This window comes from Nannobrachium achirus (assembly GCF_963921795.1).
Source record: "Nannobrachium achirus genome assembly, chromosome: 21".
Lineage (NCBI taxonomy): Eukaryota > Metazoa > Chordata > Actinopteri > Myctophiformes > Myctophidae > Nannobrachium > Nannobrachium achirus.
In genome coordinates, this window is record NC_137828.1 from 41366549 (window position 1) to 41389923 (window position 23375).

The 23375-nt window shown below is 41.9% G+C and overlaps 1 protein-coding gene across 1 annotated transcript in view; it reads right to left on the reverse strand.

The window, feature by feature from the left end:
• vps41 (VPS41 subunit of HOPS complex) overlaps positions 1 to 23375 on the reverse strand; it is a 35080-nt gene that overhangs the window by 3777 nt on the left and 7928 nt on the right. The window contains exons 3-22 of the mRNA XM_080751970.1: positions 21779 to 21886; positions 16626 to 16703; positions 15670 to 15744; positions 13360 to 13422; positions 13089 to 13154; positions 9682 to 9801; positions 9053 to 9199; positions 8887 to 8953; positions 7531 to 7628; positions 5580 to 5709; positions 5274 to 5389; positions 4736 to 4854; positions 4366 to 4447; positions 3834 to 3926; positions 3586 to 3713; positions 3036 to 3180; positions 2347 to 2388; positions 2198 to 2248; positions 914 to 1051; positions 720 to 774 (exon numbers count right to left, since the gene is read on the reverse strand). Coding sequence (XP_080608096.1) covers positions 720 to 774; positions 914 to 1051; positions 2198 to 2248; positions 2347 to 2388; positions 3036 to 3180; positions 3586 to 3713; positions 3834 to 3926; positions 4366 to 4447; positions 4736 to 4854; positions 5274 to 5389; positions 5580 to 5709; positions 7531 to 7628; positions 8887 to 8953; positions 9053 to 9199; positions 9682 to 9801; positions 13089 to 13154; positions 13360 to 13422; positions 15670 to 15744; positions 16626 to 16703; positions 21779 to 21886 — 1921 coding nt within the window. The remainder of the gene's footprint in view (positions 1 to 719; positions 775 to 913; positions 1052 to 2197; positions 2249 to 2346; positions 2389 to 3035; positions 3181 to 3585; positions 3714 to 3833; positions 3927 to 4365; positions 4448 to 4735; positions 4855 to 5273; positions 5390 to 5579; positions 5710 to 7530; positions 7629 to 8886; positions 8954 to 9052; positions 9200 to 9681; positions 9802 to 13088; positions 13155 to 13359; positions 13423 to 15669; positions 15745 to 16625; positions 16704 to 21778; positions 21887 to 23375) is intronic.

Here is a 23375-nt window from a genome sequence, read left to right on the forward strand (position 1 = left end):
GCGTGTCACTTTGTACCGTGCTACAAGCTTGTATATCTGCTATTTTAGAATTTTTTGAAGAATCTTTTTCTTTTTGACATTTTCAGATCCGCCGCCAAATACATATCATTCTGGGGGTCCTTGGCAATTTCCTTTTTTGAGAACTACTGATTTAGAAGGCATTTGTAGAATTAGCCTCAGGTCTTAATGGTTTAAAGGTATATTCAGTGATTGTATTTCATTCAAATGAAATTATAATTAGTACATTTTCCATTCAGTCTCCTCACTGTGCTGACCATATAAGGACTTCCAACATGGCCCGTGTTACGAGCATAGCTAGATTCGGTTTTCAGAGGTGGCCAGCCAGTCCTCGACCAATCAGGGTAGAGTATGGCCGTAGTTATGTTATGATGTTTAGTTATGATGGTGAAAATAAAAGTTGAGAACCACAGTCGCTCTGAATTAAGAACGTCTGCTAAATGCCTAGATTGTAAACTACTGAACTCATAAAATGCCACAGTCTCATAGTAAATCAGTATCATACATATCCTGAAGCTGGAGATGTAGGCCTACCGATATTCAGTGATTGGGTCTAATGATCAAAACGAGAACATCATAATGGTGTAAAAAATCTATAAAACACTAAACATTTCCACGCTGTAAGGCCAGTAAGGGACAAGTGGACCCCCGGTCATTTTCATTATCACTGAATACACCTTTAAGTTAACAAGCACACTTACTGAGCAGAAAGACTGTCTCCTCCACAAAGTTCCTCTGCTGACAAATCTCAAGAGCCTGAGAGGAAAAAGACAGAAGACAAGCAGCAGAATATTAGACATACTGAATGCAAGCCCCTTGTATAATCTTAACATGTGGTTACAAAGCTTATATTGTGGGATATGACTGTTAGTAGTCAGATGCTATGTTGTTTCACCTTCTCGAGTGGGCAGTGGGTACTGTCTCTCAGGAATGGTAGAAGGTTAGGTCGATCGTACTCTGCGTACAGGCCGATCTGCCTCTCGTGGTACTTCTGGCCTTTGTGATGGTCCCGCTTGAAGAGTTTATGGAGGTACTATAGAGGGATATAATCAGTTCAATTCAATGAATCTATACATTGAGTTCCTTAAGAGAGCCTCACACATATAGATTCCACACGTTACAAACAAGTGACTGGCACTATATCATCTAAGGACCTTAAACAGAATCCTCAGGGCATCATTGTAGACCACTTTAAGCATCCGCATGCTACCTTTCTTGTATGTGCACCACAAGTAAGCTGTAAACATGGGAGTGCGGAATGCTTTAAATAGTGCACCCTTGAAAGGACCAGAACCAATATTGAACCTGAGAAGCAGCATATTAGCCTGGGCATAAAATGTGCTGCACTGTCTAGAGCAGGGGTTTTCAAACGTTCTTATACCACGACCCCATATTATTTTGGCAACCCAAAAGCCACTACTAAATCAGTTTGTGTCTCTCTGCCTCTGTAAGGGCTGGTGTGTGTTGTCTTGTGTTGCTGTTTTCTTGGACGGTGTTGGAGGTGGAGGTGTGAGTGTTTGTATATAACCTGGCGTCACCAGACTTTCCACCTCGGAGGAAAGTGTGTGTATATTCGAGGTGTCAAGTGGCCGTCCTATTTAGTAGCGACAACCTCACTTTTTTTTCTTCTTTTTTTTTAACAGTTGTTTAACTGCACCTTCCCGTGGCATATAGCAAGACGACCATCACATAAATTAAAAGCAGGGATGATCAATTTCTTGTCCTCGTGGCTTCTAACTATAATGATTTATGACACTACTCTTTTTGCATTGTATATGATGTCATGATCGTTTCCATAATTTGAGCACTTTCAATAGCTGCTGTAACCCTCCACTGTTCACAGGGATCACACATGTGTCGACACCAGAGGTTGAGATCTTTATGCATGAATATAAGAAAGGTAAAGTAAGTAATGCCGAGCCATGAGGCCCATAGGGCAGGAGCCTATCTCCTGATTCTGTAGAGTGAAGCAGCTTGATGTAGATGTTGTAGGGACTTACCCCCAATTCAACCCTTGATGCTGAGTGCCAAGCAGGAGGCACTGGGTCCTACTTTTCAGAGTCTTTGGTATGACCCGACCAGGGTTCTAACCCCAACCTCACAGTCTCAGGGCAGACACTCTAACTACAAGGCGACTGAGCTGGTGTGCATTAATATACAGTACAGTACATCAACTCACCACATGCAGAAGCTCAGGTCGGTCTGCCAATTCTTCTACCACTCGGTCGGTCTGCGTCGCCACAACAGAGGAGAAACAGGATTAGCTGACTTTGAATTGTTATGGGATCGTTAGCTAGATATGAGGTGTTTCAGGCAGGGCACACGTACTGAGATTTTGTCTTCATTATCCAGCAGCATGTCAACAGCTTTCTGAAAACATAAAAGGAGAGACAATATATTCTTCACACATGCCGTCAACATCAATCCTTGGATGTAATGTTTTATACATGTGTAATGTGTATTATATAAAACATGTTATATAAGGGTCATTTGTGTACGGTGTGATGTCATACTGATGTCAGCAGTGTGATGTCATACTGATGTCAGCAGCTATGTCTCTATATATGGAGTTATATGTTGTTCGTGTCCAAATATGGGGCTTGTGAGGTCAGACTTAGTGAGATTCGTCGGTTATCTCCATATATGGAGGGATGTGTTGGTTATCTCCATATCACTTGAAGCCAAAGGGTACAACACAAGCATTTTAATTCTCTTGCTTTCAAACAACAAAGTCTTGCACACACTTGATCAGCTCAGAAACGGGTGCGTAGGCAGGGATCATGTGTATTGAATACAATAAAATTGCCTGCACACCGTCAGATGCCTGAAGAAGGTCTATTGACCGAAAGGTTTCTTAAATAAAGTTGTCCCTATTGTGCAAGTGTAGACTGTGTGCGGATCATTTGATTTGAATTCTCTCCCTTTCACCATACAAAGCAACTAGGAAGCCTACGGTGGTATTGAAACAATTATCATAATGAACAACATACAGTATTCTAATTTAATCTGATCATTACCTCCTTGTCAAAGTCCATGAGGAGCACAATCTTGTCCTCGATGGAGGAGAAGAGGTTGTGTTTGTGAATGAGCTGGTAGACGTCTTTATGCCTCAGTCTCAGGTAGATCTCCAAGGCTCTGTCGTACCGCTGGTCGTATGTGTACCTGGAATGGTATGAGCATCCGGCATCAACTAGATTACTTCAACTTTTGGGCATTTCTGCTTCATTTGACAGTGACAGAGAGACAGAGAGACAGAGAGACAGAGACAGAGACAGAGAGAGAGAGAGAGAGAGAGAGAGAGAGAGAGAGAGAGAGAGAGAGAGATAGCAGAAGGCCTCAGGTTGGATTTCAAACCAGGCCAGCTGCGACAAGGATTAACCATATTAGCCTTGATATAGTACGCTCTACCAGGTGAGCTACAGTACCACAGCACTCCCAGTTTACTTAAAACAGCACTACTTTCATCTTCTACCCAGGATTAGAAAATTACATAGTGGGGCTTTAAGATTCTAAACCTGTAGCGACACACATATATATGCGCTCTGCAGTACTCCAGCATCAACTCACAATTCGGCCAACGTGGTGAGCAACGTGCTGTTTGTGGGGTCTTTCTTGAGGTGGTCTGTGACGGACTGAACGATGGCCATGTTGTTGTAGAGCTCTCCTGGCCATTCCCGGACCAACATGGCAAAACCCTTTTTGTATATATGAGCAAAGAAAATACAGCAGATAATTAATTGGCAAATTGATCAAACATTAAATCGACATCCAAATACTGAGGCTGCCATGTGTCAGGATCATTGGGGACCATGTACCTCATAATCAGTCTTGAGAAACTCATGCAGGATCATCTCATAGATGGCAGGCCGGAGGCGCAGGTCTCCTCTGGGCAGGTACTGACTGATGGCCTGGATTTGGACAGAGAGGCAGAATGCACTGTTAATGTGAACAGAATCAGTATTAAACACATACCTTCAAATGTCAAGCTAAAACAGGGGACACATTTGCACCAACATTTCTGAAAAACGTTATGTTGTCGTGTGTTCTAGTTTTTTTCATTGGGGGCCGACCCCCATCTCAAATATTTTTTTTCCAGGGACCCACAAAAGCAAAGATTTGAGTTCAAATGTTTGCTTTCAAAAATATATAAACTATACATTAAAAAATTGGGACCCCACTTTGAGAACCAATGTGTAAAATGTGTAAAGTCTAAAATGACACAGATGCTTCCGTGGTTTCAATGGGTTTATCAGAATAATATGTCTCAGTTCAATTACGAAGCCTAACAAAATGAATTTGTTTGATTTAAACTGTAAAGTTGAACCAAAGGAGACCTCATGTACGTACCTTTAATTGACCAATGGTCTTGAACCTGTACACTTCATTCTCCCATAGCTCCATGTTTTTCCCTAGAACCTTCTGACACTTCCTGAATTGGAGACATAATAACTATTATTTCTCTTGAATATGATGGAATATGATTATTGTGATTATGGTAAGCTCAAGTTTCATATCACATACACTATAATTCACTAGCCCCCCAAGTGAATAGTTTATTTTTTATTAAATCGATTTAAATCGTCCCCTGTTTAAATCGATTTACCTTTCATCTCATCTTGATTCTATTTATGGTCCGACGTTTAAACTGACTGACTGATTGACTAACTAGCTTAAACGTAAATCATTATATTAAATTCTGTATAGTTTTTTTTTTTACCTTGCAGCAGTGTCATAGTCTCCTTTCTCCACTAAGTGGTTAATATAAGCGATACCAATCTTCTGGACTTCATGTCGTTTGATGTTCTTAAAGCTGATCTCTGCAGCCATCAGTGCCTCCTGTCAAAATAGAAAAGGCCAAGCAGTCAGACAAAACGAAATAATTAAAACACACCCAAATCTCACCATATACACCAACATCTCTTCTGTCTCTTCATTCCTAGCCTCGGAAACCCAGACTTCATTCCAGACATATGTCTGATTATGTCATTTTGACCTTGAACCTTGACCTTTGAACCCAAAAGTTAATCATCTCTTCGAAGCACACCAAGATTCTGCCCTTCTGTTCACAGGTAGAAAGACAGACAGACAGACACACATGCAGTCATGCACGCACACAAAGTTTGAGTACAGCACCATGCCATGCATTGCTGCAGGCAGGGTAATAAACAATTCAATTATAACAAAATCACATGGATACAAAACAGGCTACATATTGAGTCATTCATACAACCCAACACCATACATACAATACAGACCTCATATTTCTTCTTTTCGAGCAGCCAGTCAATGTGGTCGTCTTGGTCTCGCTCCTTGGCCACCACAATGTCTTTGGGACTGATGATGTAGAAGAGGGACTCTCCCTCGGAATGCTCTGTTGATGAGAGTTAATTGACTGGCTTTGGAACATGATTTGGGTGATTTTCAGCCTTTTTTTTATTTATAGTGGAAAGTAATTGATAGAAAATAGTAATTTTATGGGGTAAACTATTCCTTTAATGTCTGACTGTACCACGTGCCGTTTTATTTCTGACTAATAAAAGTATTCAATCAATCAAACTCACCTAGTCGGTAGTCCCTGCACTCGTTGTCTTGGAAGTTCCGTACTGTCAGTGCATCCGAGGAGATCTCCTCACAGCCCTCTGGCAGAGGCTGGATGATGTCAAGACGAGGCCGCGCTCGGAACTCCTCATCCTAGACATGTGACAAACACATTTGTGTTACTTCCCTTGCGAGGACCAGTGTTATTTTAGTTTAGTTCAGTGGTCTTCAACAGGGGATCCTCAGAGTTACTACAGGGGGTCCTCCAAATCTTTGTGTGACAGAAACCTTTTTTCTCCTTTTTTATATTAACAACTTGAACCCTAACGTCCATAATATATTCTGAGAACTTTAGCTAAAAATAGAAGATCTACAAGCTCACAACGCCCCGCAGCGAGAGGCGTTGTGAGCTTGTAGATCTGCTATTTTCGGCAAAGCTTTGGTGTAGAGGGGAAAAAGAGCTGACTAAGTACAGAGTGAAAGGTCAAGTTTAATAAGTATTGACGGTTCAAGTGGTTAAATATCTGAAAACAAACAATAATTGACATGAATCCAAAATACACTTGTGCTGTCAAACGATTAAACTATATGGAATCTATGAAAAGGTTGTGGGGGTCCCTGCTTCAACTCTCTCTCAACTAAGAGGTCCTTGGCCTGAAAACGTTGAAGACCCCTGGTTTAGTTTTTAGTCATAGTCTTTTGAATATCTTTTAATTTAGCTTTTATCTGACATGTCTTACTCTAGTTTTGTCAACTAAAATGTTGGCGGGATTTGATGGTGCCTCGTAATGCCTGATTTTACATTTGGTTACATGCTGAAAATAGTCGATCTACAAGAGCTTGTACAGTAGATCTGTTATTTTCAGAGCGCAACACCCGAGCGCAATCAAACATAAAATGATATTTTAGTTCTACTGGATCTCTTCTCCACTAGTCCCGCCCTAACATTTTAGTCTAGCTTTCAATCTGTTGACAAAATTGTCTATATATTTAGTCTTAGTTTTAGTCATCATAGATTCATAGGTTAGTTGAATGTAGTCGACAAACATTATTCGTCAGTTTTAGACCACTAAATTAACACTTGTGAGGGCTGCTATCAACTTCCCAAACCATAATCCTGACTTTAACTGTTCTGCTGCTGTTGACGACGCTCACCGTCATTGAAAGGGTTAATACCATGGCGCCGTTGACGGTGAGGACTGTCAATCTTACTGTATATACAGTAAAGATATTATTACTTACTGTACGTCGCTCCGGTCCCGCCCGCATCGGTAATGTCCGCGATTTGTTTACAACGCACGTCGGGCGTGCACGCGAAGTGAAGCTCCTCCATAGTAAATCCATTGAGAGGCCCATAAAGAAACTTCAATAACTCATAAAAGACATTTGTATACAAAAAGGGGTCTCCACTCTGCACACTCTAGACACGGGATGCTTCCCTTCTGGACCCACACTGTCATGTGACTAGATGACGTAATCGTTGCCGTCAAGTGATAATCCAAAAAAACAAAAACAACCCCCTTCCAGCCCTTCAAAATAATAGCGGCGGCCTATGGAGGAAACGGCGTGGCACCGAGGCACCAAGCAACCTTCAGATTAAGAGGCACTATTAGTGTTAACGGTCATCCGCTAATGCATAATATTAGCGTCTATTCTGATATTGTTGCTGTCTGGGGCTGGTCAGAAACCTTTTTCCGTATCTCCATATTTTAACCTTTTGTATTTTTTTTGTAAATGAACGCCGCTACTTGATCATACTCACACAAAAGCATCGAAAGTATCACATCCACAAGCTCGAAAGGACAGGTTTTGAGCTCATACATCAGTTACTTTCGCGTTCTTTGAAAAGTAACAGTTTTGTACATAAGAGGTTTCCACTCGACAGAGACGATATAATTGTTACACCAATACTATTCCTAATCCCTCGCACACATTACACAAACAGTACTAGGATTGCAAAGCAACCATTATTACCATGTGTTCAGAGTTCTCTTTCACAAAGTACAGGGTAACCAGCTGATCTGCCAAGGGTGCCAGGCCACTGATGAAGAAATCAGTCTCAAATGCAGACACTGTTTGAAAGAAAAAAGGTGAGTCGGAACTACAGTATATATCTGCACAACCATTTACGTAATACTGGAAACTGGTTTGGTAACTAACAAATCATCCAAATGTAAGGACCCCCAAATTAATAAATAATTAAAAAATTCATAATTTGGGCCGCAGACCCCCCCATCTGAAAATATTTTGTGCCAGTGACCCCCACTGGAAATCTAAACCAGTAAGACTCCCTAATCGGGAGATAAGCGACCGTCAGGTCACATGTATACACAAAGAGGCCTGTAAGTGCCATTGGTTCCTGGTAGAGTTCTCAACGGGCCTGAAAATTAAGGCCCGGCCCTAACTGGGCCCTAACTGGGCAGGCCCGAGGCCCTACCCGGCCCTACTAGTTAGCATACATTTTAGACCCTACCCGGCCCGAAAACGTCGGGTCGGGTATGGTCGGGTCTATCATATAGTAATAGTAATAAAATAATAAAAACAAATATTTTCTTTTTTCATAGAGCCCGAGGCCCTACCCAGCCCGACTAATTAGCATACATTTTAGGCCCTACCCTACCCTAAATGTCGGTCGGGTTCGGGTATGGTCGGGTTCGGGCAGAATTTGAGAACTCTAGTTCCTGGTTGTAGGATGTGAGAATGGGCCTAATGGGGGCGTGTGAATTTAGGGCAAAATGTGTAGGAGAAGTGTCCAAAAGTGTGTTCGAAAAAAATCGTCCTGATGGTGGCGCTATATGGGACAGATCCATGTTGAAGACATGAGTGTAGACGAAGTGTGTACCGATTTGCGTGATTTTAGGTCAAAATGTGTAGGAGCAGTGTCCAAAAATTAGTTTAGCAAGAATCGGCCTCATGGTGGCGCTAGAGGAGGGTCATGTGAGAATTGATAGGTTGTGGTTTGGCAGGCAAAATTTGGCATGGATCGGGGCAACGGTTGCGGAGATATGAGCAGGGCAAAAGTGTGACGTGTGACAGACTGACCGACAGGGTTAGAGGGTTAGAGATAGGGTTAGAGATAGGGTTAGTGTCGGAATGGAGACATGTCGGAAAGGAGACATGTCGGAGTGGCAGGGTGTAACCCTCATCAGGGTGGGGGTCTCCAGTTAAAATATGATTATTTTTGGGGTTGAGGCCTGAAAAGGTTGAAAACCACTGCTCATTATAAAATGATTTCTAAGCATGTGAACAACAGGTGATCTACTGTAGTGCACACTGGACAAAAGAAGTAATATTAATACTGTTTAGTGGCGTATTCATTTCAATACCCACCTATTTCCACATAGCGACTGGGTAGGTCTCGCATTTCAGTTGGATTCCGTTCTTTTACAGCACAAATCTGAGGTAGGGAAGTGAAGAAAAACAGAAAATAATATATCTAACATATCACAAATACTTTCATAATTAGCGTTAAATAAAATAACCAGCGAAGGCTAACCTTAATGGAAGTGCCCCAGCCAACGATGAGCGTGGCGTTGTCTTTCCAACACAGGCTGCATGGGTACATGTCTGGTCTGAGGCCAATGTTGTCCCGCAACACATTGGTAATGCGCTGTTTGGTGCTGATGTCATAGATTTTAACCCCCTGGCAAAATTAAAGAGAGGGTTTTTTGTTTGTTTGTTTTTTCCAGCAAAGAGGTTTGGTGTAGAGGGGGAAAAGAGCAGACCAAGTACAAGTTTGTGAGGGTTTTTGTGACTAAAGGTCTTTGCACACTGCTGGGTTTTTCGTTGCGAAATGGTGAGGAGAGAGAGAGAGAGAGCAAGGGACCGAGTGGTATGCGAAACGGGCGGCAGTGTGCAAATGTGACTGACATAACATGAGGTAGATCTTTTTATTTGCGCGCTCCGAAATTCACTCTGATATTCGGCCCGAAAACCGCAGCAGTGTGCAACCAGCTTTACTGTCTGAAAAACATTAACATGAATCAAACACAACACTATAACACAATTTAATGCAATATGTAGTGGAGGGGTCCCTGCTTCATCTCTCTCTCTCAGCTAACGTTTCCTTGGCCTGAAAAACGTGGAAGACCCCTGCTTTATGAAGTTTAAACAAGGCAGCCTTACCACATTGTTGGCCCAAGCGATGAGGTTTGTTCTCCATTGGACGTTGGTGATGACTCCCTCGCCCTCGTGCAGGACGGAGGTCTTCCAGCGATTTAACCAGTTCCTTTCATACAGAAGTAGCTTGAGGAGAGATTCAGGAGAATTTGTTTAGTATTACATTTTTGTATTATTATATATTTAAGTATACTTTTTTTAAAATCCTTTAAAATGTATACTTTTACTTAAAGTGCAACTTTTTTTTTTTTTTTTTTTTACAACAAGGGTTAATATTTTAGATAGTTATTAGAGAAATGAAAAGATGAGTGTTAAAATGTTTTCATTTACTTCTTTCTATCGTTTTAGTGGTTTTAACGATTTTGATTTGCATGCATGGCCCCATGTTATTGATGTGCATGCATAGCCTGATTTCAGACTCAGCTCACGCTTTAGTCTGAAACTGTGCCCTATTCTAAACGATTTAGGGGGGAGGGACTTTTTTGCGCACGTGCGAGTGATCGCGACGCACGGTGATCGCGACGCACGGTGATTGCGGCACACGGCCGCGGCGTGTGTGTGTGTTTGTGTTTGCCACTTGTACGCATGCCCCATCCCACTGAAATCAAAATACTAAAATTGCTAAAACAATAGAAATCAGTAAATGAAAACATCTTAACAATCATCTTTTCTTTTCTCTAATTCCAATCTAAAATAAATATGAACCCTTATATGAACAAGAATTGTCCTTTAACTAAAACATGTGAGTACGTCTTCCATCACTGCCTAATAACACTGTGGTACAGGAAAATGCCTTTTCTAAATGCATCTCTGTCAAATTATCAGCAAATAATGGTCAGGGTTGCAAGTGTGCAGGTTAACCTCCAGAGGGCAGTGCAAGGACAGCACATGAGTAGCTACTGACTCTAGAAGGGATGAATCTGAGTTTCTTATTCGCAAGTCGCTACACTGTACCTCTAGATCTCATATTGTACAAAGACAGAAAAAATAATAATACTTTGGGGTATATCTCAATAGTATATTTCACCTCACATCTCAACAAGAAATCATTAAGTGAATTCACAGTAATGAAAGAAGTAATAGAGAGTGGGAAACATGTATTTGAATCAGTGCCCTATTCATTTATTACATTATTCAAATCTAGTAATAATAACCATAGCTTCTTTAAGCTGCAATATATTTATTGTACTAGTCGACACAGATACTGCAACTATCACAAGAAGAGATTTGAGCTTTAATCTTTTCGTATATTTGAAATGTGACACCAGTAGTAAAGGCCTATAATGTCCTTATAGAGGCATGACAACCAAGCAATGTTTAATAATGTACTTCCAGTGCAGAATTGTTACCCATAACGCAATGTGGCAGGGTGTGACCAGGGTGTTGTAACATCAACGTCAGTTCAGTCAGACCTTCAGCTCAGTGTTGAAAGAAGTACTAATCTTTGTATTACATTATGTTTACTTAACCATAATGTAATAAAAATAGAAATCTACAAAATAACTAGTAACATAAGTTTTCATATAATTATAGTGGAGTAAAAAGTACAATATTTGCCTCTGTACATGGACAGCCTGATAAAGCTACAGTCCGACACTGATTAATTTGATGTCAGCACACGCAAACACATAATAGTATGTATAGTAAACCGTTATTACCAAAGCGGTGGAGGGAGGGGCGTTGCGTTGTTAGCTCTGGAAAACCTGTTATTTTCGGCAAAGCATAAAAACCACCGTCCAACCGTGCGCCGAAGCATGAATTAGGCTTTGTGTGCTTAACATTTTTCTCCACATGGGACATGATATGACAATGGAACGGAGGAGACAGAATTCAATTGCCTTTGACAGGATGTGGCTCCTGTTGCGGCTTATTGATTTTCATCACAGGCACCTTGTGGAGGCCTTCAACCGCTCTCCGAAAGAGAGCACAAATCAGTGCCAATTGAAAGAAAATGTTAAAGTAACACTACTAACAGTGGGTGGTTTTCATCATAACTACAGTTTTTTTCCTCGCCGCTGTTTAAGTGTAGAAACACACATCAATACCTTGTGTGCAGAATCAACACATGTTTCACGTTGGATTCCGCGTACATTACATTGTCGTTTTCTATAAAGGTAAGGCTACATAATATTGATCTTAAAGTACTGAATACACTCTGTATGTGTATACATACAGTACAGTACAGGTATGGCAGAAACGACCTTGAACAAAAGTCACATTATGTGCCCAGAAAGTCAACAGTCTACACTGTAGATAATGACATCTATCCTCTGTTTGTGAAGCGTTGCCTTTCAAACACTGCTGAAGCGAACAGCACTTTGTGCAAAATGTGTGGCTGGCTACTCTCCCTAGAGAGGACTGAAGGCTGAGGACTCCAGAAAAAAAAAGAAGAAAGAAAAACATGGGCCGAGTTCCTTTTTTCACCCAGACATAATCATAAAGAAGCATTGTATAGTGGTGGCTCAAAGTAGGCCTGGGCAATCGATATTATATCGATAAATGATACGAGACTAGATATTGCCTGGGATTTTGGATGTTGTAATATTGTGATATGGCAAACATCTAGTCTTTTTTAATCATTTATACTTGACAATTTTGTAAATTTTGTTTCTAGATCGCGAAAACGGCCTCCAAATGGACCCTTATAGGTAGCCTGATTTCAGACTCAGCTCACGCTTTAGTCTGAAACTGTGCCCTATTCTGAACGATTTCTGGGGGAGGGACTTTTGTGCGAGCGTGCACGCACGCTGCCGCTCGCGAGCGATCACGACACACAGAGATTGCGACGCACAGTAATTGCGACGCACGGTCGCGGCGTGTGTGTTTGTGTGTGTGTCTCTGTCTGTGTCAGTGACTGCTTCCACACAGAACTGCGACCAGAAACATGTAATCAACATTAACAGCTTGGTGAAATCAGTGCGCGTGTGCGTGTGTCTGTGTGTGTGCCGGCCTGCCTGCCTGGTGGTGTGTGAACTTCGTTTGAATCGTTTCAACTGCTGCGTGGATTGGATATTCGTTAGACCCACCCCCACCCCCCACGCTCATTGGAGCAGACGCAATTTTTGGTTGGGAACGGCCGATTCATGTACTCAGCTCCAGACCAGAGAAACAGTCCACTCTGAGAGTGGGCGGGGTCTCTGGGCTGGAAGCAGGTGTAATTTTAAGAGTGTACAAATGGAATCAATTGAACAATTTGTTCACTCTCACAGTTATGGTGGTTTGAGAACCACAGTCTGGTATGGTAATTGTATAGCAGATCTAAGGTCAACACACCAGCTCTAACAGTGTGAACAATTCAGTTCCTGAAACAATTCCAAATGTGATGGAACCTATTCCGATTCTGGGTCCTTAACGTTGGATCCGGTTCCGGATCCTAACCCTAGCTCAAAGTGATGAATCTCTTTCAAACTTACCTTGCTACCACCGGTGACAAACTGTTTGTTGTTTGATTTGCTGAACTGAGGATGTAATGACACCACCTGAAAACAAAAGCATGGTGACCAGGGTTGGAATGGTTACTTTTGAAATGTAACCACAGGAGTTAGTTCACCCCAAAAAATGTCTTATTTTCTATCAATTACACACACCATGAAGGAAGCCAAGGAACGGGTTCCTTGGCACGAAAAACAAAAAAGGCATTTGTACAATCGGCCTCAGAAACAAACAGGAGAAAACCAAACTTACTTTGATGGGACAGTCAAAGTTCTCGTGGAAACCTTCTCTTGTGTAAAGCCCAAACACTTGCACCTGGAAAAAGGAAAAGAAAAAAGAAACAAAAATGAAACAATGGCACAATGGCAAGGGCAAACGAATACTCAAACATTTCCGCTTTAATTGCTGTGTCTGCAACTGTCTTAGAGGTCAACAGGGGGGAATTGCAGTCGGGAAAAGGCTTTGATTGGCTCCCTGCTTCTCCACCAGGTCACCAATTAGTGGACAGGTTGATTCTTTGAACCCCCAGGGCTTAGAAACAAGGGTCCTAATCTTTGTCTTAACTGCTGCCTCAGTTGGTCTACGGCAAAACTCTAATGTTCCAACTAGCAGGTAACTGCAACCTTTTCTTGTATGCGAGGACCCCCACATACATACACGCACGCACGCACTCACACACACACACACACACACACACACACAAGCGCACACACACAAAAGAAAAAAGTTATTTTTAAAGGATGAATAATATCATGCTCTGCTGCGATCTCCTTTTTGAACTGCATCAGTGATTAAGGATTATGTTAGATTTCATAGGATTAAACAGCCAACTGAATTGGGGCTGAGGACAAACAATTGCTGTGGCATCGATTTTAATTGTCTGCTCCACTTTCTCTTGCGACAAGATCTTGTTTTTTGCCGCTAGAGTGCCGTGGAGAGAGAGGGAGGGGGGGTGATATCAGTAAGCATATCTTGACTGCAAAAATCCACGAAGGATGGTGGTAATGATGAGGAGAGACAAGATAACAGCAAGGTGGAGGAGCATTGGGGGGGGTATCCATAGACTGATGATGGCTGACTGACAGCTTAGTGGATGAGAGTGCAATCCTTTCCCCCTTCACAACAAATGGGCATAAGATTTTATATATATATATATATATATATATATATATAATCTTGACATCATGACGGGTGGGGTGGGGGAAATGCGGATTTATGCGTAGCTATGGAGAAGATAAAAACATACTACAGGCGGCGCCAAAAACCCTAGCATTTCCGATCATTAGCACCTGAACCCTCAAAGCTGATAATGCTGGAGTTTTAGTAGAGGGGGCATTACATTGTCGATGTCAGGCAGAAACCTCCAATCTCCACAATCAAACTTTTGGATTTCTTTCGTAAATTAACGCCCTACTTTTGATCATACCACAGCGTCACAAAAAAGCATCAAAAGTAGCAGATCCACAACCGCGCCGCGTTTTGAGTCAATCTTCTACTTTTGCTTTTGAATCCCGAAAAGTAAAAGTTTTGGACATATGGAGGATTCCACCCGACACAGACTATTATGAAAAATGGCAAATGCTGATTGGCGGTACTTTATTACTGGCCCCAAGGATCAGCAAATACCAATAACTACGAGATTACAGCTGTACTGTAACTATCGATTATTTTCTTTAAAAAACTAGAGGTTCACACCTACGGTATGTGTCACATACTGTAGTATCATAGTATATATAGGCTTGTATAGGCTTGGTCAGAGTACCTGTTGTACCGTCTGTCTGTGTACCTTTTGTGACCATATATGGAGAGGTATGTTTGTTTATTTTTTTCCCAAAATTTTTATCACACTATTTCTGTAACCCCTTTCTTTCACCCGGTGTGAATTCATCTAATGTAATCCTCGGCGCTACACTCCCTCTGCCAACCTGGGGAGATCAACGGACTGACCTCATGCTTCCTTCTATGCCGCTTCTTCTAGGGTATGGGCACTGATGATGAGGAGGAGAGAACACGCCCCCAGCGTCCCCAGTTGAAATCAAACTCTTACTCAGGACCTTCTAGTTATTAGGCGACAGCACTACCGACTGCTCCACCGTGCCCCGAGATGTCTGTTTCTGTCTGTCTATTGTACCTGCGCTTTTGTCGCTGCGCACGTCCAGTCTTTGTCGCTGCGCACGTCCAGTTTGATGTTGGTCTGTCCCATATATGCACATGACCATATATGGGCATAGCGGTCGGATTTGTGTCTCTGGAAAACTGAATATCTGTATGTTTCATTCATGTCCCTTTTATGCCCAGATATGGAGATCGCTCATGTAAAGGAGCTGACTGATTTGTTTGCGGCTGATGCCATGACGACACATTGAGGTTAGACAACACACTCCATATGCAAATACTGCTCCTACGTCTGGCTTTGTGTGTAGGAGCATGAAATGTAGGAGCACGGAACTCCATGTATGGAGATAACTAACGTCACGGACAGAACAGCCTATACAAGGAGATATGCATGTGAGTCTTGTTTGATTCCATCGCACAGGTAACATTTTTAAATGAAGATCTCACCTTTCCATCCTCGGAGCAGATGCCCACATGCTCTCCACTCTCATCCAGGCTGATCTGGTTGATTTTCACTGAACTCTGCAGAGACACAATCATGTTATGACATGTTTCCCAGGCAGAATGTTGGCCCGCAAAATTCTGACTGACTTTTCACCTACAGCGGTCGGGAGATACACGCTCATCCACAATATTGGAGAACTGAAGAGAAGAATAGAACTGCACACTGTCTTAATGCTCCCCAAATAATTGTATTAACCAAGCAGTAAAGCAGGCCTCTCCGGTCTTCTTCAGGTGTATCCCCCCTTCCTCATTGGTTCTCAAGGACCACCATAACTTTGAGAGTGTACAAAATAGAACCATTTTTACACTCTTAAGAGTTACAGACATGTAAGGGTCCATTTGGGACCTCCTCAAGGAACCCTGAGGGACCCTGCCTGGACTTCACTTTAAAAACTGAGCTACCCTGAATTGAAAGGCAATCTTAGAGTTGTCCGATAAGTGTGTGGAATTCTAGAACTGAGTGGATAGGCTGAACCTACATCGTAGACAATGCAAAGTATCATAAGGCATGTTACTTTCCACTGTACATTCCACTGTGCAATCGTGACCCATTCAGTTTGAAAATACAACAATCAACCTTGCCAATCCAATGCCATAACCCACTGTTTCACGAACAGATTTTAATTCCATCATATTAGATACAATTATCTCTTGAATCATGTGACAACAAGTGTCAAATAGGGTTTTGATATTCCATATTGTTGCCTGTAATTTACTGGGAAATGAAATAGTAGGTGGGGCTTAATTCTTACACACACAAAAATAAATCTTCATATATCATAAGCATAACTGTGCATAAGTGTAATAAAGTGCAATGTCATTTCTGCCCATAAGGGCTACAGATATTGCGAAAGTTGTAGCTTGCAAAAAATCGTAACAATCTTCTTAACAGCACTTACAATTTCAAACTTCTGAGTTACGTTTCCTTGGATGTCCAGTAGGAAGACCTTTCCAAAATGAGTGCCCAGGGCCAGAAACTGGAGGGGAAAAAAAGATAAGTATGATGAAAAAATAATGCTGGACATGCCAGGAAAACAATTCAAGATTTAGGAGAAATCTTGTGCCGAGGAAGGCTGTGGCAGGAGATGAGATATTCTTATTTTTTTAAGTGCCTTGTAGCTGGTGGGAGGTGGAAAAGAGCGGGGATTCTGGGGGCTTGAAGGCAAAAACTGTGAAATTACAGGGAGTGGAAAAACCCTATTTATTAAAGCAGACAGTGTGAAATGGTATTTTCCTCAAATTAAAATGCTTAAACATAATAAATGCACACTGTACATCTGGCTTGTTCACATGCTAGCAGCAATCCGATGGCCTCTCCCCTGCCCGCGACATAAGGCCATTATTTCTACTGAGCAGCAACTGGTTTCCATGTTTCGTGCTTCAGTAGAGGCGTGTGTGCGTGTGTGTGTGTGTGTGTGTGTGTGTGTGTGTGTGTGTGTGTGTGTGTGTGTGTGTGTGTGTGTGTGTGTGTGTGTGGCGTGCGCACGCGGAGTCCACTGGGACAAAAAATTATAGAAACGGCAGAGCTTTTGGCATTAGATTAAGTGTGTGTTCTTCCACCCAGCCCCATACCCCACCAGTCCTCCCCACCCCAACCCTAATCCCCCTCCCTTCCAGGGCCAGCATGCGCCATGTGCGGCGAGGGCCAGCATGCTTCAGTGCAGTCTATAATGAAATGCTTATATTTACAGGCACAGCTGAGCATGTCAGACAGAGCTGCTGCCGCAATCCCCCCCCCCCCCCCCCAAAATAAAATAACCCCCCTGAAAAAATAAATAAATAAAGGGGCCAACCTTGCGAGAAGGAGCGACTTTTTAAAAGGGATTTATCAGAATGGAATTGTTCAAATGAAATTCCGATTCAGGGCACTTAAAATATGAGGCGGCATAAGGCAATGTGTGGGGCCGGCAGGTGTGATTCAAGATTCATTCCAGGTGTTTGGGTTGGGTTAGGGTGGGCTGGGGGTGGAGAACAGAAGGAGAACACACACACACACACACACACAAACACACACACGCACGGCCGATAGACAAACAGATAAACTGTAATATTTCAGTGCAGCGATGTCTCTCGGAGGTACGTCACAGATGTAGTTTTATTTCAAAAGGTAAAGAAAGGTGGAGAATAATTCTCAAAAGTACAAATAAACAGACATAAGGTACACATATGCCGCATTGGCCACTGGATCATACATCTCTGTCATACATAAGAGAATGTGAGATTTAAATGTTTTTTGTTTTATAATAACCAATAGAAGGTGTTTCGGTATGAATTATCCTATATAATAACATAACTCTTGTGGAGAGACCTTCTGCTTCAATAGACAATACATGCATTAGGAGGCATAGATAGCCCCTGCCAGTATATCAACAGCAATTATGCTCCATTCAATCAAAAGCAGTGGTCAGTGCAGTATCTAGGTGCATGTCTATGCAAATAAATACATACAATGTAAAATTGATCACTAATAAAACATCCGATGTATGGTAAGTGCACAAGAGGGAAACTGGGAAAGTGTCTGTTATGCCCATTGTAATTAACCATCTGTATAAGAGTATGTATGCGCTTCATTTAGGAGAGAATATCTCAACTGTTCTTGGCTAATATGACCCCAAGGAACAACGTAAGAACTGTGCTAAATTCTCTATGCGGGACGAAATACCCGAAGATGACCACAAATTCCAACATGGCTCTATCTTCTAAACCACACATTTTCTGAGGTGATCAAAATGTACAGAATGACAACGTTTAGGGGGACATGTAAGTTGAAACGTGTCTAATTTTGATATTTTATGACAAAACAACTAAGAAACGCTCAAAACGGTCAACCTACACCTACAGTATTGTCGTCCAGGGCCTTAGGGATATTTTTTGCACTAATCAGTGTAAAAGCACCAAATTCGTCCCAGATGTAACCCAGGGCATGCTCTAATGCAGGGGTATTCAACTAGATTAGGCAGGGGGCCACAATTGTAAAATGACTTGAAGTCAGGGGCCACAAGACTGTTCCAACAAAAATGAACAGTTTGACCGTTTGTTGTGTGCTATAGGTCTGATAGGAGTAGCACACAACAATGGACATCATGTGTCAATTATATAACATTTTAGGGCCTGCTTTATACTGCATTCATGCATGTTGATGCACATAGGATAATGTCTGTGGCAGTCCTTTATAGTGCACAGGCAGGAAGTAGATATTTCAGTATGTTCTACATTGTGCACAAATCTTTGGCATAATAATAATAATAATGGATTGCATTTTTACATGTTCATATGAATCTCAGGTTTTTGTCTGAGGCCTGAGCACCCAGCTGATGAGAGCACAGGCTCTTATGTGTTTCATGATCCATTAGTTGAGACTTGAGAGCTCTAGAGCTCTCAAGTCTCAAGATGGTAGCTACCATCTTTCGGACCAGAACGCTATTTAGGATGAAAAAACATACTGTGTAAAACCTTCAAGTGGATGAATATGGAAGATGGACAGTGCACTGCAGAAAGTGCAGATGGATTATTATTTATTTTACATAATGGACAACATCCTCTCAAAATTCAGAAATAGATGCTACAATTGGATGGATATGGCATGTAATGAATGGATGGCACTCAAAACACTTGAGAGCTCTAGAGCTCTCAAGTCTCAAGATGGTAGCTACCATCTTTCGGACCAGACCGCTATTTAGGATGAAAAAACATACTGTGTAAAACCTTCAAGTGGATGAATATGGAAGATGGACAGTGTACTGCAGAAAGTGCAGATGGATTATTATTTATTTTACATAATGGACAACATCCTCTCAAAATTCAGAAATAGATGCTACAATTGGATGGATATGGCATGTAATGAATGGATGGCACTCAAAACTCACCTGGCTACATGAAGAAAAAAGAAAAAATAATGACTTGAAAGTACTGAGATGAGAAGTAGTAAAAGTAGACAACATTTCTGGCTGTTTTGTTTCTTTGTACAATGAAAAGGTCTTTATACTGTACTTTTGATAGTTATTGTACTTTTACTTTTGATACTTAAATACATTTTAACACCAGATACCTTTCTACATGTGAACGACAACACTTTGACCCAAGTTATTTTCTTATGGAAGATTTGAACTTTTACAATAGTGAAATATTTGTAAGATGGCTGTACTTTTACTCAAGTATATTTCAAGTATATTTGTATATGTATATTTTTCACCATGTTTAACGTGTAAGAAATCATGAAGCAGTTGCACCTTTGTTACATGGTGGCTGGACAGCTACCTTCGCACCATAAAAGTAATACAATATTAAATATTTGGAATCTGGAATGGGGACACAAGAAAGCTCCACAGGGGCCGGATTTGGCCCACAGGGCGCCAGTTGAATATCACTACTCTAATTATGTGACTCTTCAGGGTGAGCCTGATTTCAGACTGACATTGTCCCATTGACAAGAGATTTCAAAGGGGAGGGGATTTGAAATTTGAAATTCCCAATCACAAGAGATCTGGTGGGAGGGGTTGTGTTTGACTTATGTGTAGTGTACACAAAAACATTCCCCCCTCCCCCTTCCCTCTATGACAGGCATCAAACAGGTCGTTGTCTTTGATGCTAACGAGGTGTGCACAACCCCCCTTTGAAGTTCAAAGGGAGCAATTAAGGGCTTTGGCTGAGCTTCCCCCCCTCCACTGTTTCTGTTGATTTTCAAAAGTTAGACCCACCCCCTCCTCCGTCTTGCATTGATTTCATTGGCTGGTACGCCAAGATACCATATCAAGTTAAGCGTCATATGACAACACCAGACCAAGTGAACCAGTCCGCTCAGAGAGTGGGCGGGTCTATGGGCTGGAGCCAGGCAACTTCAGGGTCATCTTTTTGGCCAAATCCAATATAGCCACCAAAGTTTAGGCTATAACTATTGGACCAGATGAGCTAAAAATGCCCGGTGTCTGTTTCATTTTTGTTGACAATTAAAAACATGTTGGAATGCTTATCTTTATGATTGGTGTGTCCGAATTTCCAAATTTTATATTTCAAAGATTGTTTTAATGTCAATATCAATCAACTGGATCAACTACCTTGAACATTTGTCATTCTGTTTACAGATGTGATGTATTTTTTTTTTGAGCATTTAGTGTGTGTGTGTGTGTGTGTGTGTGTGTGTGTGTGTGTGTGTGTGTGCGTGTGTGTGTGTGTGTGTGTGTGTGTGTGTGCGTGCGTGTGCGTCCGTGTGTGTGCATGTGCGTGTGCGTGTGCCCAAAGTCATAATTATAATTACGCATGTGGTGTACAGCAGCCTCATGTAACACCTTTGACTAGTATGATAGCATAAACTAAAGTATATGCTTAACATTGTTACACAATACTTTACTGGCTGGGTCTAATCTTCTATTGTTTCAATAAAATAATTGCATCTGTAAGATACATACTGTAGGTTGTTTTCTTCAGTCTCCAACTCATTCCCACAACTCTACACTCAATCTGGATGAAACTTTGTTACATTTTGTCACAAATTGGGTGCTTTTACACTGATTCGTGCAAAAAAAATCCCTAAGGCCCTGGACAATAATAAGTTGACCGTTTTTAGCGTTTCTTAGTTGTTTTGTCATAAAATATTAAAATTACAAATGTTACAAACTTACATGTCCCCCTAAACATTGGCATTCTGGACATTTTGAGCACCTCAGAAAATGTGTGGCTCCAACGGTTTAGAAGATAGAGCCATGTTGGAAGTTGTGGTTATTTTTAAAAGGGTGTGGTCATTTTCAGGTATTTCGTCCCGGATAGAGAATTCCGCACAGTTCTTATGTTGTTCCTTGGGGTCATATTAGCCTGCCATGAACAGTTGAAATATTCTCTCCTAAATGAAGTGCATACATATCTTAGTCAGGTCCTCTAAAAGGGACACAGACAGAGGGATGGTGAGAAAAGAATGACCTGCCATTCAAAACTCAACGAGGGCCGATGCAATTGCAAACTGACTTTGAATGGGACATCGCTCAAAAGCATGTAAATAAACGTGAAATAAATGTGAAATGTGTGTGTTTGATGCAGAATGGCATGGTGGGTTGTTTACCTTGTCATGGACAGTCATGCAGCTGGCTGCATCCTTCTGCAGAATCTCTGTCACCCCATTGGACAGCCTCTCGTATTTCAACTTTGGCTCCTCCTCGCTGTCTTCCTCCTTGAGAAAGAAGAAACATTAAGCACTTATGGAGCAATGCCCTGATGTTTCTGCAACCAATTCATTAAATCAGTATTTTTATTATTATTAAATCAGCATGCTCTGAAAAAGCTACTGAGGAAGACTGATACTGAGGGTTGAGGGTCGTGACGGTTGTGCCACCCCTAGCACCCCTGGGTCAAGGCCGAAGGCATGGGGGAGACTATGTTGCACCCTGTCCGTCAGTGTGGGTGTCCGTGTGTCCATCCGTCTGTCTGTTACTGTATGTTTTGCACCCTGTCCGTCAGTGTCGGTGTCCGTGTGTCTGTCCGTCTGTCTGTTACCAGCTAATCTCCGGCTCCATTGGCCCGGTCGCGGCCAAACTGTGCACACCACAGATATAAAAAGCTAGATACCTCATCCACCGCTGCAGTTCATTGGCGCGACTGGTAAATCAGGACTGGCGGAAGTGCTGAACTGTGGAACTGTGGAAGGCACTCTGCCCCCTGCAGTGGGAAAGAGGGAGTCCCGCATCTGATTGGCCTACCGATCCCATTCTGTGACCCACAAGGAAGCGTCCTTCAGAATTCCGGAAGCTTGCCAGTCCTCTTTTACCAACGCCCCAGAGCCGGAGGAGGCATCTACCTTGTTATGTCTATGGTGCACACACACTCCCTGGATGCCAATTCAGAACCTCTGCCCCACTTTTGTCACATGGGCCTGTTCTAGCGCCAACCTGAGGCCGATCTTTGCAAAACCAGTTTTTGGACAGCTCCTACAGATTTCATCCAAAAATCACGCAAATCGGTACCCAGTATCTCTACAGTCAGTGATCGACATGGATCTGTCCGATTTTCAATATTCCATCCTGATTGGCTAAGATTGGAAAAAGTTTGCAGGATTGGTCCGTTTTGAACAAAATGCCTCATGAACGCAGCGATTTTGGTGACATTGTGCACGCACATTCCCACTAGACTAGACAGAGGAAGAGATGTCACTTCAAATGTTTCAAATCAGCCTCATGGTGGCGCTATAACAGGCCGATTCGTTTTTAACCTATAACTCCTCAAATCAGTGTAAAACTGTGTAATACTCCCTAGTGGCCAAAGAAATAAAACATTGCCCTGCATTTTTCACATCTGCCTTTTATAGCGGCACCAGGAGGCTGACTTATGTAAAACATTGTTTTTATATCACTCCTTCATATTTTATCCACAAATCACGTAAATCAGTACACAGTATCTCTATAGTCATGTGATCAAAAACGGATCTTTCTGATATTTCATATTTCATCCTAATAGGCAAACATTGGCTTCCAAAGTTTGCAGGGTTGGTCCGTTTTGAACAAAATGCCTTACATCATGCAATTTCTGTGAATATGTACAAATGGAACCAAATGGACCCGATCAATTTGGGTGGTCCTTGAAATTAAAGCGTTTGAGAACCACTGGTATTGTAAATGCATAGCAGACGTGAATCCACATACCAGCTCTGACAGAGGGATGAAACC